This window comes from Diplotaxodon limnothrissa, linkage group LG5, assembly GCF_057381915.1.
Source record: "Diplotaxodon limnothrissa isolate DT_005_m linkage group LG5, D_limnothrissa_male_GT1.1, whole genome shotgun sequence".
NCBI classification, from domain to species: Eukaryota; Metazoa; Chordata; class Actinopteri; order Cichliformes; family Cichlidae; genus Diplotaxodon; species Diplotaxodon limnothrissa.
The window spans coordinates 9,777,407-9,795,904 of NC_140600.1; the positions used below are offsets into that span (position 1 = coordinate 9,777,407).

The following is an 18,498-nucleotide window of genomic DNA, read 5'->3' on the forward strand; positions in this document are numbered from 1 at the left end:
TTATTGTTTCCCTGTATTGTTTCTTTCCTCATTTAACTTCTGAAGCGCTTTTAATGCGCTTTACAAGTTCTGTGTATGTTTGTTTAATCACAAGAGTTGCAAGCTGTATCAGCGCTGCAACGCTGCAATCTGTAGATATGTATGTGTGTGGGTAAAGGAGCGGTCTGTCAAATATCTGTAGTAGTTATTAAAATAGCTACTAAATATCCAAGCCAGACTTTTAAACCCATGGAAGATGTGATTGGCTGTTTGCTGGTCACGTGCTGAAGTGCAGTCAGTCGCTGTGCCGTGCCTCGAGCCAGCACTGAGTGGAGCCTGTCTGCCAACAGCTTCAACAGCGGCTCTACCAGGACCATACTACACTCACTGACAATTAAAGGAGGCCCTTTTTCTTCTAATTTTCGAGGACTGTTCTTCACCATGGGTGACAAAAAGAGCCCTACCAGGTAATGCGACCGCTCGCTGTCGATTTCGACTTGTTTTGCGCGTTTTGAGCTCGATATTTGGATGCGTTTCTCTCACACGGGGATCGTTTCTCCCTTTTTCAGTTGGTATGCCACAGCTAGCTAGAATAGTGCAGTCACTATGGCGGCTACTCGCTGCTTTACAGCCCAGTCAGTTAACAGACAAAGGGAATTTTTTCCGAGGATACGCCTGGCATTCCCTGAAACGCTCTTGCGTCTCGACGAAGCCTTTTGCAGGGTCAATGTCGAAATGGGCATTATTTGATATTGGTTTTGTTAGCCGACATGCTAAGCTTCGATGCCGAAATTTTTAGCAGTGCTTGCCTGCCCGCTAGCCTAGCTGGCGATTCAATCGGACGTTGTGGATAGTCGCTCGCTCCGCCGCTGTGGAGATTTATGAACCAAGGAGCTCTAACTGCCGGGACTCGAACCCAATATTAATGACAACACCACCATGCCCCGGGCTTTGCTGAGGAGCTCGTTTATTACACAACGCGCTCTGTTTGTCACAATCCCCTTTCTTGTTTATTCGTGAATTATATCTGTGGTATTTCAGAAACTAACTTGACCTTAACATTTGTGTCGTTTGTAAGGCCAAAAAGACAAGCCAAACAAACCGCTGATGACGGCTACTGGGACTGTAGCGTCTGTACCTTCAGGAACACCGCCGAGGCTTTCAAATGCAGCATCTGCGATGTGAGGAAGGGCACATCCACAAGGTAACGTAGCTCTCGTTCTCCCTCGCTCTCCCACTCGTCTGAGCGTCTCGTCTCCCCCTCCTCCCCCCCTTGCCTTGCCTTGCCTGGCTGCAGCAGCATTGCATCGCAATTTATGGGAATGACAACTTTGATCGACAGCCTATTTGTCCGTGAGTGAATGGGGACTTGTTGATGGACAGTCTTTGCAAACACATCCCGCTGCTGTCTGGATTATCTGTAGTTTCTCGTCTTATGCGTGCTAAACATTGTATTTCGCGTTTTTTTTTTTTTAATGCATCCGTCTAGGTAGGCTGCGTGCTTCACTAGCCAAAGGGGGTGGGGTGGGGAAGAGGGACCGTCCTTGATGATAGCTGTACAGCTACGATGCATCCACAACATCGAAGGAGCTGTATTTTGTTTTTTTTCCCTTGTTAACCCCCCATCGAGTCAAACAAGGTGAATGTGTCTGCGCGCCTTTCACCTACCTGTAGGATTGCAGATTGTCATTTAACACTCATACAGTCGGATTTATTGAGCCTGAGACTGATGGGAAGTTTATTTTTGTGGTTATGATTGGCGTTTGGATGCAAACTAAACATGAATTTTTGGCATTTCAAAAGTCTTAACAGACTTTTTTTTACTGCCTGTGCCAAGTAGTTTAAGGCACTCTGATTTCAAAGCATGGCCTTGTGTCTTGAAAATCATATTTGTCAGTCTAAAACATGTAAATTATTAACCAGAAGTCAAACTTGTTTTATTTCTCCTTAATCTGCTCTCAGATATTGCTCTAGATGAATGTCAACATTTATAGTAACGGGTTTGTGTGACTGTTCCAGACATTTCCCCTAAGTTTAACTCAGAATAAAATCTGTGATGTCAGCAGAAGGCATTGTTTTATGGGAAACTGAGATGAAATCATTGTGTAACTTGAATTTCTTGACGGGATTCCCTTTCGTTTTTGTGTATACTCACGCCTACTCTTTCTGTTCTGGGGAATGTTTTTGATGATAAGTTGCGTGTGCCGTGACCTGTGTTTGTGTGCTAATGTCACCAGTCGCATGGTGGTAATGGAGAGACAGATGAGTCATTTGTGGGTTTGTTGACAAGTTCCCTCGCATTCTAACCTTTACAGCTGTGGTTTACCATAAGCGGCTTGTCTGACACTCCTGGCACATATGGGGAGAAAACACTAGACTGGTTTGCTGAGAATCCAAAAGATTGAGCCCGATCTTAATTGTAAGTCTCCCCTCCCCCCTGATCTTTTTTTTTCCCAGCAGCGTGTAGTTTAAGACCACAGCTGATGATGTAGGCTGAGCACGCTGTATGAAAGCAGGAAGCGGAGACGAGTGTGTCATAGCCTTCCTGTTCCATCCCCATTTACCAAGCTTTGGCAACAGTCCAGTTTTCTCTATTTGGTAAAGCGCATGACATCATCGGTGTGGTTGTCACACATTCCTGTTTGATCTGAATAGTTAACTTTTGATTAATGCAGCTGTGTAGTTGTGGGGCTGCCTCTTATTCTAATGAGTACTAATTAGCCATCTTTTTCTTCACTGTTTGATGTATTCCGGCAAAGCTCGGGACGAAGCAAAATGCTCTCAGCTAAATGATTTACACTTAAGGCTGTGTGTGGATGTTTGTCTTGCTGCTTTTATCTGGGGCTCTACTTTGGATGTGTGTTTATGCATGAGGACACACGTGTTTGCTAATTAGAGCTCCTCGCTGCTGAAGTTTGATTTGGATCGCCGGTTTGTGTTTGCTACAAGATGAGCGAAGCTGGGTATTGATTTATTCAGTCAGTGTGACATGATTGTGTTTTAAAGCAAGTTTGAAAAAGCTTGTTCTGCGCAGGGTGATTGTGCATAAGCTGGTTCTTTTCACTCCTTCCACGATATAGAGTTCCTTTTCTGTGTCCTGGCCATCAACATCTGGTCAGTCACAAAACTCTCTGTTATTGAATATGTTTGGGTACAACAGGTAGTAACCAGCTAACAAAGTATCTATTTCCTAGTTACGTATTGAGTCTGGGGGGTCTGGGAATCCAGTATCAGAAAAATTCATTCTGTTGAATTTGATGCATCCTATCCTCACAGTGTGCACGAAGCCAGACACCAGAGGGCTGTACTACAAAGCAGTATCGATGTTGGGAGTTTTCAGTGTCATGCACGTGTTTCTCCTTTTGCCTGCTTAGATCACCATAGCAACTTATGCTGAGCATGCAACCTGGTCCAATGCAGGTTATATTCAGAGTTTCAGTGTAAAATTCAGAGATAATATATGTGTTTACGTAGATTTTTAATTTGCTGCCAAGTCCATTTTACACTGCAGGAATTACAGCTCATAAAACACAGATTAGAAATTAATCAGTTTGTTTATAGGCTATTTATCAGCAGGATTTATAAATCACTTTAAATTATTTAGCTACGATCTGGCAAAAAAAAAAACCTTAGTGATTTCTACATCTCTTAACATTCAGCTATAAGACCGTGTTAGAGCTGAATGCACTGATGTTTAAATGTGTCAGTTTGAAAGTGTCAGAGCTCTAATGTGCAGCTGTCAAATCACAAATTAAAATCCAGCACTGACAGTGCACTGAGTGAAGATATAAATATATTTACGTATTAATATTTTTTTCTGCTCTGTTGCCTTCTTTCCTTACTTGCAGTACCAGTGTTGGCTTGGCTTTTGCCATTTTTTGGGGGGGGGTGTAGGCTATTCATTATAAATCTGTTAAATACGCATAGTTGATCCATTTTGTGTTACTTCTGTGGACGAGTAAATGACGCATAAGACAGCCCCATTAATGTGAGCACCCACAGACAGTGAAGAAGAGTGCCTGGGTTAACAAAGTTATTAGTCACTGTTGTGATACATGTTATTGCACATGTGGTTTTACGGTTTCGTTGAACCGGCTAATACAAAAAATCCTGGCCGTGTCAATCATGTTTCGTTATACACCCCTCTGGTGTTGATGGGAGACACACAAGTGACATGGGTCTTGCAGATTTGGAGATGGTGACCTGAATCACACTTTGTCCCCTGACAGCGAAAGGAAACGTAGTTAGCTGTGAGATATTCACCTGTGATTCATGCTAATGGAGACAAAAATGTGCATTAACAAGAGCAAGACTGTGGCATCAGCATGCAGGGAGAGGCCCCGTCTTCCCCAGTCGAGTACTCGAACCTGTTGACCCAGTTCAGCTCAGTGTTGAAACATGATACCCAAGTAGGCTAAATGTACCCTCTGCCACTCTTGACTCTTAAACAAAAAGCACCCCTGCTTTTGCACCTGACCTTCTGCTAATCTACAAGTCCAAACAGCCCGGGTGTTCAGCCTCTGCATTCAGTGCCCGCTCCTTTGGTAATTGGAGTAGGTCTTGCATTAGCATCCCTTGTGGTGGCCGCTATCATATTTAAATGTTTCTGGCATCTGAACCTGATCACTGTGTGAATGTGACACTGTGTTGCTGTGCATCAGTTTGCTTTGTGGTTGTGTTTGGTATGAACCTCTGGCAGCCCCGGGGCCTAGAGAGAAACCATTAGGAGCCCTCTAAAGTTGATTGATGGTGGAGATCACAGGAAGTCTTGAGGTACCTCAGTCTCTGACTGCTGCGCTGTTATCTCCACTCTGTAGTCAACCATTTCAAGCAGCTTTCATCTCTGCTTTGTATAAAACAGGATAAATGGGTGTCTCTGACACGTAAGCAAAATGCAGTACTGCGTTTTGGTTTAAAAAAGCTTAAATGCAAATGTGCAGCTTATTTGATGCGTAGACTCAAGCAAGGCGGCAGAACCTGAACCTTTAAAAGTAGTTTTCAAAGGTCTTACAAGTTAATTCTCAAACTCTAATGAGTCATTTTAAAAGAAAATATTCAACTTGGGTTAAGTCTAGTTAAAACGCAGCGACTGCAGATGGACAAGTTAAAGCATGAAAGTAAAGAAAGTATAGCACTGTAATTAAAAATTTCATCCTTTGTGATGCGTTCCAAGTAAAACATATCTTTGAGTCTAGTAGCCAGGTATTTAGCCTAAAATGTAAACTCTTTTGAACACTCCTGTTTTCTTTTAATTTGATTTAGCTAAAAATATGACACACCCCCACACACACATTTACAAGTGAGGCTCTAAGTGAAAACAAGCTAATTCTCTCCAGTCAGCTGCATTTCATGTTACCTCGTCTTGTGTCTTATGACTGTTGCAAACATGCTGCATTTAAGTCAAATGTTCTCAGTTATTGTCCTCAAGGAGATTCAGAGTGGCTGGAATATAAATGATATCTAGCTCTAAAATCTTAATATAGGGTTAAAAAATGAGGAAAGTCCATCAGTGTTTGTATATGTATATGTTATACACACATAGTATAATTATGTCAGTGCGTTTGCATGTGTCTCTGTGTGTGTTTTGTCTGTCTTATGCTATGACGAAATGGTTATTATAAAGCGTGGATTTTCGCACTGTCACATTAAGGCAGATTGTCTGGAATAATGGAATTACATAAGAGGGCGCTCAATTTATATCCGCACTCCCTCGCACAAGCCCCCACTGCAGCCCCCACTCAGAGGAAACTGCTTTTGCTTATCCAGCATTATCAGCATCTGCACCAAAGCCCTGAGCATGAGCGGGTAGCCCTAATCTTTACATGTTAATTGCCGGATTTAAAAGTTCTTAATTACTTCATGGGATTTGGCAGTGTGAGTGATTAAATACAATAGCCAATTTGGCAATCTGACAAAACGGAGAAATGTTGAGAGAGCTGTTGAATCCAGGGGCTCCTCCCATTCAGGAAAAAGACGAGGCACGCAAATGACTGTGACAGTGAGGGAGCGAGGAGTCCTCTGAAAATACAGGAATGAAAGCATGTGAGGACAAAGAGAGGGGGAGTTGTTAAGTGTAAGTAAGGAGAAGGAGAGGACAGGAGAGAAATGGACCAGTAAAGGGACAGAAGGGGAGCGTTATGTCTGGACATTTATGTGTGTGTATTAAGAGAGAGGGGGTTTGGCTGTAAGGGGGATGTGCTCACTGAGCCAAGAGTCTCCGGGGGATAAAGTAGAGTGAAGCGCATCATTCCCCAGGGAGGGAAAGACTGGACAGCCTATTCCATTTCCACTAGCACCACTATTCATCCATGGGAAGAGAACAGCAAAATTTTACGAGTTTGAGAGCGAATTAGGAATCGACTGCCTTACTAGTGGTTTGATCTTGTTGATTGTTTGGTCTTGCCAAGCCACGGGTTATAGTGCATAATAAATCCTGCAGAAAGAGTCCTGGCTGCCGTGCTTGGCAGAACCTTTGCCCTCTTGATGTCGGGTTTCCCTCACATCTTGTTTTTGTTTGCTTGATAACTGTTGTTCCCTTTGTAGAACACAAGGAGAACACAAGCCTGCTGTGAAGGTGTTGTGTCCCCTTTGGCAGCGCAGTGATTTTTTTTTTCCTCAGGAAATTCCAAACCAGGCTGTGTTTTCTCTAAAGTGAATGGGTAAGAATATGATAGGACAGCAGTAATGATACAGTGATCCAGTTGACGGGTAACAGTCGTGGCAAAGCAACAGAAGAGAGGTGAGGTGAGGAAGAGATGTAGTTAAAGGCTGCAGGATTTATAGAGGATGGGAGGGGGATAATGGACGAGGAGAAAGTGACGAGGAAGTGGGGAAAAGAGCAAAGAGAGAATGATTGAGAGGTGGTGGAGAGGAAAACAAATGAGTGATACAGGGTAATGTGACAGTGCTGCTGATGGAGGAAGCTCATATGTGCTCAGTGCTTTTGCAATGTCTTGCTGTCAGTCTGCTTGATGCCTCGCTGTTCATAGCCTGAAAGGTCAGTCATGGAAAGGCTAGTTAAAGTGAAGATAAAGCATTATTTGCACATATTAGACTTCTGTGCTTTAAATTTGTCCATTATATTATCTTTTAAAACACACATAAAGGTATACAGACTCTCTTTGGGCTGTTGGGAGAAGCAGAAATGCATGCCCACAGCAGTCAGCATGGTGCAAAACACTTGTTGGAGAAAAGTTGAGACATCTTGGAGTGATTTCAGTGAATTCTTCTCAGAATGTCATTTCTTGTTGTTCTATTGTTGTATGAGGATGAAGGTGTCAGTGCTTTCAAGAAACCCAATGTCTATATAGAACACCTAATAAAATTTGATAGAAACACAGTGGCAAATCCACAGAGGACCATGAGTAGATTATTTTTTTAATTCATAGAAACTAGGGGGGTAATGTCTGTGGTTCTGAAACTGAGACCAGACCCACAATAAAAGCATTCTTTGTTTCACTGTGTGTACACATATATATATGTGTGTATATACACAGAAAACAGCAAATCTTCAGGTATTTATAGCAAAAGAAAATACAGGACACTTTTAAAGTTTTCAGTAAGGTGAGAAATCTGATTTTAATTTAAGCTATAGATTAAAGTTAAAATTTAAAAGAAACTAGAAAAAAAAACGCTGATCTGTTGCTCTGATTTTCCAAGTAACAGATTTTCTTCTTCTGCAAAGCTCTTTTGATTTTTTCCTTGTTATAAATCAAGTGCATGCCTTTCCTTCACAGAGGTGTACTTTGCCCCCTACTTAAAAGCCTAAACGTACTCTATTTACAGCTTGAGTCAGGCTGACTGAAAGTTAACAAGATGAGTCTAGAGGAAGTAAAACTCTCAGGGTTTCGTAGCTGAACCCGAGGAAGGATTTGTAGCTGCCTGCAGCTGTCTTTGTGTCTGGATCGCTCAGGGTCTCTCATGCAGTCCAGTTTAAGCGGTGCGCAGCAGTTGGCTGCCGGCTCATCTCTTTCCCTTGCCCCATGGCTACAGTGCAGGTCTCCTGAGGAACACAAGCCTTTTGTAGCCTGGGATTCTCATCATTCCTGTCTTTACCCTCAAGACTCCCCATAACAGAAGCAGATTGGGTGGGATAGGCAGTTGCCCTTAGGAGATGCTCTTTACTGTCAAAAAGACCTGCTAATCCAGGACTAAAGCTCTCTGCAACCATAATCCATTCATTTACTTTTCATTTTAATTATATTTAGAGAATTGTTTAAACATCAGTAACTGCCTGAATTTTAAGTTTATGAAAAATTGTGCTATATCATACCATTTATGTTTTTTTGCCAAAAACAGGCAGCCTTATTCTTAATGCATGTCTAATTGGGCCTTTGTGCTAATTTATCTCCTAGTTGTGAATCAGAGGCTTTTAAAATTTAGATTAATGGGTTGTGTAGAATTTGTTTGCAAAGTTTGTATGTTCCAGCTTAACTATCAATAATTAACATTTCATATCTACTGCTCTTCGTGTAATTTCAGATTGTAGCTGCAGGCTGTAAAATATCATTGCACTAGCTAAATAATGTTGGGCAGTTCTTTGTGTGTTCATGTTATTAACAGTTATCACAGTGTTCTGCAGGAACGTTTTATTCCTCCCTTTTTATTGTCTTCTCTGTGTTTATTTTTCTAATATAATCAAACAAAACTAGTTATGCTTTATGTGCCAACACAAAGTGTGAAATTTAAAAGTAGTTGAACTGAAAAGTAGTTTTAAGTAAACTGAATAAAAACAGGTATTCACTGTATTCAGTCATGTTCAAATCTGAACACTTGCTTGTGTACACACACACAAGCTAGAGTCAAGTCAAAGCTGACTGAAAAACAAGTGGGTTGTTGAATCAGAGTTCCTTGTGATTGTTTGCAGCCTGTAGTTTAACTGACATGATATGGCATTATATGGTAGCTACCACTGGGAAAAATACTATTTCTGGCTGCTTGCTTTTTCTTAAGATGTTTGTGGTAGAGACAAGAAGTGAAGAAGTGATTCGAACATTAAGCCCTCAAAATCCTGAGTGGAAGGAGCAGATGAAGGGCTGAATGCTTAATGCTTCTGGTGGGCAGTGAGAATGATTTGAGAAGTGCTATAGCCCCAGGCTCTTCTTGAGGTGCTTCGGCCTCTGCAGCACACTCACTTACACACATTACTTTACCCATGGATGGCTGGAGGTGACAGCACTGCTCCAGTCTCTTCAGGTGCAAAATTTCATCACTGGGAGCCTAAGCTCTGCACTTCAGTGGAATTTGTATATGTAATTTCTCAATTTAAATTCACATTAAATAAGGTACGTACTGTATTTGGGTCAGTTAAGGCCAGTGTTTCTCACACATTCTTTACCATGGTGGGCTATGAAGCTATATTAAAAGGAATCAAATTATATTCAGTGTCCCACTTTCACATATTTATGCAAGAGTATCGTGAGCCGAAGGCATTATTTTTCAGGTTGCTGATCATTTTTGTCAATGCAATATCTCAGAAACGCCTTGAGAGAGGTGTTCTTGGCACCAAGGTTCACTTGTACTCGCAGGCAGGGAGGTGCCGCCCACTTCCAGTTTCTGCTGATAAATGATACTGTCATGTTTTTGATAAATCTGTAAGGTCAAAAGTCACGTTCTTTGTGAAACTTCACTGGAATAGCCTTCCAGGGATGCGTGATCCAACAGTTGGATTTACTACAGCAACTAAGGAAAACTACATATTTTGCAATTGGTGACAGATCTTGTGATTATTTAGACTGAAAATGCCATTTTTAGTGATTGCATAGATTTTCTGATCAGTGTTTAGTCAGCTGCCTCTTCAGTCGGTCTCCGTCTGGTTACTGAAAACTTCACTGCTTCAGAACCTCTGAAAGATTTGCTGTGAGTTGCAGTTCCCGTCTTAACCTGTAGCAGGTTGGGTTCTGGTTCATGTGGTACCATGCAGTGCTCAATGGGGGCAGCTGTGCGGAACAAGAACACTATAAAGCATGAGGTGACTTTAATAAGTGCTAAGCAGTGAACGTCTTTGGGTTTTGTTCTGACATCTGAAGCTGTCGCCCTGTACTTTTACTTATTTATTACACATTTTTGTAAATGTTTTTTTTTTCTTTTTTGCCTGAAGGAATTATTTGCTAGTTAAAGTAAATTCTTTCCAGCCAAACAAAGTGACAGTTCATTAAAATAAAAAAAATCTTGCTGATAGATTTTATGTTTGAATTTGCTTTAACTTTCCTTAAATATAATGGTGGGATGTGCTATAGATGAATAACATGCAATCCACAGGAATTATGACTTTTTTTCACCTTATCACCTTAGACATGAAGATACCACTTTACGCATCATTTCAGAGAAAATCTTATTAGCAGTTAGACCAAACAGTTTAGTAGGCAGGTCCCATGAGCTGCTTGTCATAGAAAGTCTAGAGAGACTGATGAGCATTAAACAACAGACTGAGAAACTGTGCAGACAAATCACCATCTTATAGTAACCACATTCATGGCAGCACTGTCACCTCTTGGCCTGTGCTTACTCTAGTCAGGGGTGGCAAACACTGAGTCTACAGAAAGATCCAAGCATAAAGGAACTGCTGAGAAATATGTGTGCATGTAGAGCATCAGTAGGGCTATAATTTCCAGGTCTTGGGGTTGATTACTTGGCAGTATGCTGTCATAAGCTGTTATTAGTCAGACAGTTGTCCTTCTCATTTTCACAAGAATAAAATGGATGGAGCCTTGCAGGATGATTGTGTTACTTTTCATTTTGGGAGGAGCACAAGATTTTTTTTTTTCCTGTCAGTGTGGCTGCATTTTGTTAAAAGGGGTTGTCTAAAAAAAATAAATAAACTAATGAATAAAACTTTGCAAGCAATTTGCATGCTACAGTCATATCATCAGAAACCTGTATACTAACTCATCTACTTTGAGTGTGAACATCCTGTAATTTGCATATTTGAATATGCTTTGGCTGCAGCAGCTATCCTCAAACCATACTAGTTCGAAGCCTCCTCTCCCATCAAAACGTGAAGGTGATGTCACAGGATGATTATTGGAATTTGTTGCTCAGGACATGAAGCCTGTTGGTTATTACTCTGTGGTTATAGTGCTGGGATAACCAGTTGATGTAGTTTTTATTTTTATAAAAGCACATAAAGATGTGCATTCGACATCTTGTTAGTTCTGGGTCTATTATCATTTATGTATAAAATAACTAGAATAATATGATTTAACGTGTAGCAAATATCAGCCTCTTAATTGTGTTTGTGAATCATTTAGAATAATGAGGTTAACAGAGTGGGACAATCGATTACTTAAAAATAAGGTGTGATTTCCATTGATCGAGATGTTAAAAGCCCGTGACATTCTCAGATGCAGGATCTGAAACATGTGCTCCAGGCTGAGGCTCTCTAGTCTTTCAGCTGTGAGTGGAGAAACTCAGGTTGGCCATGAATGTATGCAGGATTCAAGTTGCAGAACAACTTTGTAGATCACTGAAGAAAAGGAAGCCCCCATTGTTGCTGCGCTGATATCTGAATGAGGGAGTGGGTGACGTTTAATAGCCTGGCTCTTTAGCGGGCTGGCCTTGGCCAAAGAACTCTGTTGTCTCTTAGTTGTCTCACTCTCTCTCTCCTCTTCGCTCAGCTGTCTGCCGCTGCTTTCACTCAGTTTGGCAGGAAATAATTGCTTGTCCTCCACAGCACTTCAAATAAAAGAGCTGTGTTAATGAGGGCTTTCCTCCTTCTCTCTCTCACTCTCTGTGTCCGTCTGTATATCGCACTCTCCATCGCTCATTCCCTCTCTTCATTAGTCTCTCTCTGTGAAGTGCTCAGGCTCATTGTTTTTAGTTTCTGTAGAAAGAGTTGCCTCTGAAATAGCAGCCTCAGCTTTTGCTCCTGGCTGGCAAGTATCGGCTGCTTCTGACCAGTGAGAGCACCAGCTGAGCAGAGAGGTGTGTCTGCCTCTGTGACAGTTCAGGCTGAGTGGAGCAGTCTAACTATGGGTGTCAGTCTGACTGAATTAGGAGCTTTTAAGCATGATGATAGTTATTTCAGGGCATCCCGTAGAGGGAGGCTCCCCATTCCTCCCTCCCCCCCGGTCTGTGGAATTTGGAGGCAAGCATGGGAGGAGCTGTCAATCACAGCCTATTGTTGTGTGAAGGGGAGGTAATATGCTGTAAGCCCTCACAGTGGGAAATGATTCAACAGCAGGCTTTACACACTTGACACCTACGCACGCGCGCACACACACACACACACACACACACACACACACACACACACACACACACACACACTTTACCAGGAATATATTGGCAGCAGTGGGAGGTTGGAGCAATTTCTGCAATTGGACCCTGGGGTTTACTTTTGGTCCTACTCCCAGTATCCATTTTCCTTTGTGCTATATAGATGCTTCTTATTTGATTTGGATATTCACTTGTAAAAGTAATTTTAGCGGTGTTGTAGTTTAATTAGTACACTCCCATGTTCAACAATGTGGAATAATTCAGTAATGAACCGTAATGGTTTTTAAGCAGGAGACTTTTTCAGGGCCTCTATTATTTCATGAAATCCAGTAGCACACACCGTAGTGTCATGCAGAGCGGCGTGTTAATGAGCCACAGAGCAGCAGTGTGCAAAGTCACGATGTATGGTCAGTGAATAAATAATGGGGTAAAGAGAGCAGTGGCTCTGTCATGCCAGCAACAGCTCATGGCTGACTTACAGCTGGCACTGAATCACCGGCTAACCAGCAGGACGGCTTCTGCTGCCACCAGTGCTGTCGACACAAATCTCAAGCTCTGACCAGGGCATCAATTCTGCAATGGGCTTATCAGTCACTCACTCATTCACCACCTCCTTGACTCACAGCACTGGCTGCCACAAAGAATGATATCTGGTCCTGTTGGATCCTGTCTGTTTACTCGTGGCGGTGGGTTAAAGAAGTAGATTTAAAACCTTCAATACGTTCTCATATTTTGTTAGCTGTGCATATTTCCAGCATGATGATGATACTGAATGAGGTCCAGAGATCTGTTGAATTCCCATAGAGAGAACCATCGAGACAGGACAAGGAAAATCCTATGTCAGGAATTCATGTTAATGTCATCGAACATTACGCTTTATCTCCTTGGAGATGTGACACACAACATCCAGTCCATTACTGTAGTTACTAAATTCATCACTTTGTATTTAAAAGCTTTGCTGAGTTTAGTTTGGCTTTTCCAATTAGGACCTCTCATACTCAGCACAGGAAGTAATTACTCCAAATTAAAGTGGAATTGGGATCTCTTTGATGGGAATAGGATAGGGTTGGCAATTATAAAGATGAGATTTCTCCCAGCTTTAATTTTCACCCACAGAACACTCCCAAAACGAGGCCACACACAGGGGCAGCAGGTAGGAGGGGAAAGAAAACGGGCTCCAGAGAACCACAGCAGCTAATGGATCCTGGATCAACAGCCCAGGGCTCATCAGCATTCAGCACAGCTGCTGTATTGATTGAAATGTAGTGCAAGCATTACAACATGATGCTCTATTATACCCCAATTGATTGTCTTCTGATCAGCTGCGGGTCCCCACCCTCTCCTTCTCACTCTGTAATAGTTCACAGCAGGAGGAGAATAAACGAGCTTGATGGAGCAGTTGAGGATTGGGAGCGAATCAGCAGAAAAAAAAACAGAAAAGATGGACACAGCTCTGAGTTTATAAGCAGCGGGCCACTAAAAGGTTGGGAGACTTGGAGAGCGGAGATTCAATTGTGAAAGATGTGCGAGGATTTAAGTGCAGAAACAAGAGTAACAGGAGTGGCAATATGATGTTGCTAAATTGAAACACTGAGGCCTGCCACTTAAGCTGCTGTCTGAAAACCACTCTCTACTGCAAGCCACTTAAAACAGTCTGACACACTACAGCTTCATTTTCCAGCAGTAACCCTTGTTTGTCTGGACTGATACTTGGACCAGCAGAGTTTCTACAACTTTCAAGCCTCACTCCGTGACCACAGGTTTACTAAAGCAGTCAGAGGTCAAGGGATGAGGGCTGCCTTCTGCTCTGCTGGAGTATTGTTGCAAAAAAAGAAGAAAGAAAGAAAGAAACTTCCTGCCAAGATTAGAAATGGTTTTGGAAAGGTTGGGTATACACATCTAACTAGTAGAACTTGTTCCTGTTGAAAGGGCCCCTGAGCAGCCATTAAGCTGTGCCCGGCTGTTTGTTTGCACGCTAAGCTTTTCGAGTGCATGTTTGTGTGTGTGTGATCGTACTTGTGGTTTACTCCTCACCACGCTTGCCCAGTGCTGGCTTGTGATTATGCATGTTGCTGGCTGCGGTTTGGTCTCTGCTGAGTCTCTGGAAGACTACAGGCATCTTTCCCTCTCCCCCGAGTGCCCCCTCCCCCAGATGCTGTCAGCTGATGTTCATCATGCAGCAGGTGTGTGTTTTGGCTCAGTCCCTCCGACTTTGGGTTACCTCACAACTTCCCTATTCAGCAGTTCTGTGGCGTGAGACCACAGAAAATATGTTTTCAGGAACAAATTGTTTTATGTGAACCTCCCTCTCTGGTTAATTAGAAGTTGCTTGTGACATTTATCTTCCTTGTGTTTATTGTCTCTGCTGAATAAGAATGCTCAGTCAGATTGCGGTTTGTGATTATTTGTGTTTTCAAATGAGTTATAAAAAAAGGGCTCTGTGGTTGCTGGTGAGCTCACTGAGAGGGAGCAGCAATACCACATCCAGCTGAATCTCAATCTGTGACAAATTGGGCCAACCCTACAGTAATCAGATTAGAGGACCTAAGTGACGTGCTGCAAATGTCCCACCTTGTGATCCTGTGCATTCATTTTATTATGACCGTGAGCTAATGAGATTAGTCCTAAAATAGAGCTGCTCCGCAAGGAAGCGGCTGCACAAACCTGCCTGTGCAGCAGCTGGGAGCAACAAGCCTTCCCCCCCGCTGACCTCCACGTTCAGTCGCTTCTCTTCGTCAGCTGTAGCATGACCACGTTGGTCTGTGGCCAAAGTCAGTTCACAGCTCTACTACAAGGCTAATCCATGTTTGTGCCTTGGATCTCCTCCACAGGAAACCACGGATCAACTCCCAGCTGGTTGCCCAGCAGGTGGCTCAGCAATACCCGATGCCTCCCCCACCCAAGAAGGAGCGGAGAGAGAGGAGCGAGCGCATAGACAAGGAGCGCCCGGAGGGTGAAGGAGAGCGAGCCAACGGAGAAGGACGCCCACAGGTCGAACGTCCAGAGAGAGTGAGGCCAGAGGGAGACACTCCTGAGAAGGAAAAGAGCGACAAGGAGCAGCCAATCAAAGACAAACCCGACAGAGAGAAGGAGATCAGCCCAGCTCTGACGAAGAAGCCCAGCAGCAAAAAGACCAGGTCAGCGTACGAATCACAGCGCATGTTTCTGCATGCCTGCAGTGGTGCTGATATCAATCCTCACTTGTGTGCGTTTGTTTTCCTCCAGACCCAAATCTGACAGCCATCAGAGTTCACCCAGTGACAAACACAGCATACAGTCTGGCAAATCAGCAACCAAGACCAACAAGAACTCTCACATTTCCAGGTGCGTAGCCCACTCCCCTGCTCTGCATGTGTTTCACAGAGCACGTGGTTTAACTTGTATGACTATGCAGTAGTTCTGGTCAGAGAAACTCATCTAGCACAAGGTTAGTGGGAAAGCTCAGCTGATTCACAAATGATCTTTTACACTAAACGCCCACTCTTACTTTTGATGCACTTGTTCTGACTGTGCATGTGTCACCCGATGAATTGAGCAATTTAGTGTAACCACCCCCACAGTGCTGGAAGCCTCCCATTGTTGTTGCTGAGATGCACATGTTGTAGTTGGCAATTGTGACTACTAATATTTAGTTTTTCTCCTTCTCTTCTCCTCAGGCCCAAACTGAAGAACATTGACCGGAGTACTGCCCAGCAGTTGGCTATCACCGTAGGGAACGTCACGGTGATCATAACAGACTTTAAGGAGAAGACCCGCTCCTCCTCCACATCTTCATCCACCGTCACATCCAGCGCGGGCTCCGAACAGCAGCACCAGAGCTCCGGTTCCGAGAGCATGGACAAGGGCTCGTCACGCGCCTCCACCCCAAAAGGGGATCTCTCTGTGGGGCATGACGAATCGTTCTGAGGTCCCGCTGCCATCCTCCACCACCTATGACCCACCCTTGCACCGCTCCCCCCTTTCCCCATGTTTCTGGACACTATGGATCCCACAGGGGGAGGGATTTCACCTTTTCCCATCGCCGACCCGCCTTCATTCCACGATCTCCCCTGGATGCTAAGAGGAACAGTGAGGTGCCATCTTTTACGGAAAACAAGCGCCCCCCGCTTGGCGAATATCCCTCGTGGTTACACCTGTGGCACAGGCGAGGAGAGGTGGCCTACACGGAATAACACCCTCATTCCTTCCCCTCAGCCCCCTCCCCAGTAGCATCCAGACACTTGTATGTATTGTTTTATATTTGTACGTGGATGTGAGGCCAAGTCAACTTTTTTTTGTTTGTTTGTTTTGTTTTGTTTTTGTAAAGAAGAATTCTCCGCTGGGCACAATAACCACCACTTTTTTTAATAACTTTAAAACTATTATTACCTTTATTTATTACCTGTTGCACCTGTATACTTTGATATTCTCCTTTTTATGTTGAAGCTTTGCTGTGTAGCTCTGCAGATCGATCGTTCCTTCAGTGTTTTTACTACAGTCTGAAAACAATAGGACAACACACACACGTCAGATACAACACACATATACACTCACACACATACACACACTGGTGCTAGATACACTGTGAAGCGGTTTTGCAGATCTGGGATTGCCCATTCGCTCAATGTGACAAAGTGCTGATGAATCAAATTCTCATTCACTTTTCTCAACAACACTGTCTCGCTGAACACTGTCGGGACCTCCAGGTCCGTCTACTTTTTCTGTACAGGTCATTGTGCATCAGAAGAAGGTCACCTAAAGTTCAGACACCTGACTTTTTCAACTAGATTGTCTATGATTTAGTATGCTATAGCAGATCTCTTATACAGTATCTTATGTCTTTAACTGTACAGTGTAGGCTGTTGTGTAAAACACTAAAAGCTGTCAATATTTTTCTGCATTTGGTACTTAAATATTGAGTTTTCTGGCTGCAGGCAGAGCTGTCCTCTCAGCTGGTGAGGAGCCAGAGCATTTTCTGTTGTGACTGAATGATGGTTAAAAGCAGTTCCACTTGGTAAAACCATATCGAGCTGTAAAAATAGACCTGTTGTGTCAAGCTGTTGTGAGTCGATTTTATTTTATTTTTCCTCCTCCACCTTCTTTCTTTTCTTTTTTTGTGGTCCTGAAGTCCACCCAGAAAACAGAGTGCAGAGACGAGAACAATTTACAAAGACTGACAATTCAATTGACTTGTTTTTATTTGTATTAATTTAAGACTCCTGTCATTGAAGGCAAAACAATATTGCAGTAGTTAAATAGAAGACAATTGTTCTTTCAATTTTAATGCAGCAAGGCTTATTTAAGGGTTTTAATTCACGTTCACCTTAGCTGATACTAGACCAACATCATTTCCTTTTAACTGTATGAAATTGTATAAAGAATAAATGTGTATATGATATCTTAGTTTTATTTATTGAAGGACCAAAGGAATTTCATAATGACATGATACATAGACAGATGAATAACAATTTGAAATGCAATTATCTAATGTGTGAGATGAATAACAGTTTAAATAAAGACTAATATAATCCATGTAAATGGTGTTCTTATTGTCCACTCATCTTTGTGCGTGGCTAAATTGGGGCAGAGGTCATCATGCTGTGAGCGGAGTCGAGGGAAAACCACAGCTCCACACGCAGTGGTGGATGTTGCCTCGTCGTGCACACAGTGAGAAGCAGTGTGGGCGTGGGAAGAGCTCTGGGTCTTAAGACTTTGGCCTTAGCGAGCCCCTCTTCGCTCTGCTGGACTACCATTGTACATGCAGCTCCCCTAACGGAGGCCCCAGCTCACAAACTGAGCCGCTCCCAGAGCAACTAAAAGCCAGGTTACGAGAGGTAACCGTCCCCTCCTTTACCCCCCCCCCTCCACCCCAAAACTAAAAAACCCTCCTAGGAAGTGAGGGGCAGGATTTGATCTGTGTACACTCAAACGCTTTCCAGAGTCACACGTAGGGATGATAATCATGTGTGTTGTCAGTCCAGGAGATGTGTTTATTTTTTTCTGCTTCTGAGCGATGGTTAATATGTAATTATGTACTTTATTGCATTCAAATATGGAATCAGTGTTCAAAGTGAGGAAAAGCAATGTGAATAGAACTTTAAAAAAAAAGTGGGACTGCTGGTCAGAGGGGAAATGTTTTGTCCAATTTTTACAGAGAATGAAACCCTGCTTTGTAATGCAATCGGTTAGAAATGGGCCTAAAAAGCCATCTTTTCACCTGCCTTATCTGCAACCACATTCACTTTGACTGAGTACTCCCAACAGAAAGGATTCATGGTTAAATTATTGACAAATGGGCCATTTGCTGAGTATATGAATTATTGC

General features: G+C 43.0%; 1 protein-coding gene across 1 annotated transcript; it reads left to right on the plus strand.

Annotated features, from left to right (window-relative positions):
* Positions 1-322: 322 nt before the first annotated feature.
* rybpb (RING1 and YY1 binding protein b) lies at positions 323-17,045 on the plus strand. Its single transcript, XM_085353774.1, has 5 exons — positions 323-446; positions 1,058-1,183; positions 15,027-15,332; positions 15,421-15,519; positions 15,852-17,045. Exons 1-5 carry the CDS (start codon positions 421-423, stop codon positions 16,099-16,101), a joined length of 807 nt encoding a protein of 268 aa, XP_085209900.1. The 5' UTR covers positions 323-420; the 3' UTR covers positions 16,102-17,045.
* The last annotated feature ends 1,453 nt before the right edge of the window (positions 17,046-18,498 follow it).

Bases quoted from the DNA above. Each gene is read 5' to 3' on its own strand.
- rybpb (XM_085353774.1), top strand. From the start codon at position 421: ATGGGTGACAAAAAGAGCCCTACCAG. The intron at 1,184-15,026 runs GTAACGTAGCTC...TCTCCTCCACAG, and splicing joins AGGAAGGGCACATCCACAAG to GAAACCACGGATCAACTCCC. The intron at 15,333-15,420 runs GTCAGCGTACGA...GTTTTCCTCCAG, and splicing joins CCCAGCAGCAAAAAGACCAG to ACCCAAATCTGACAGCCATC.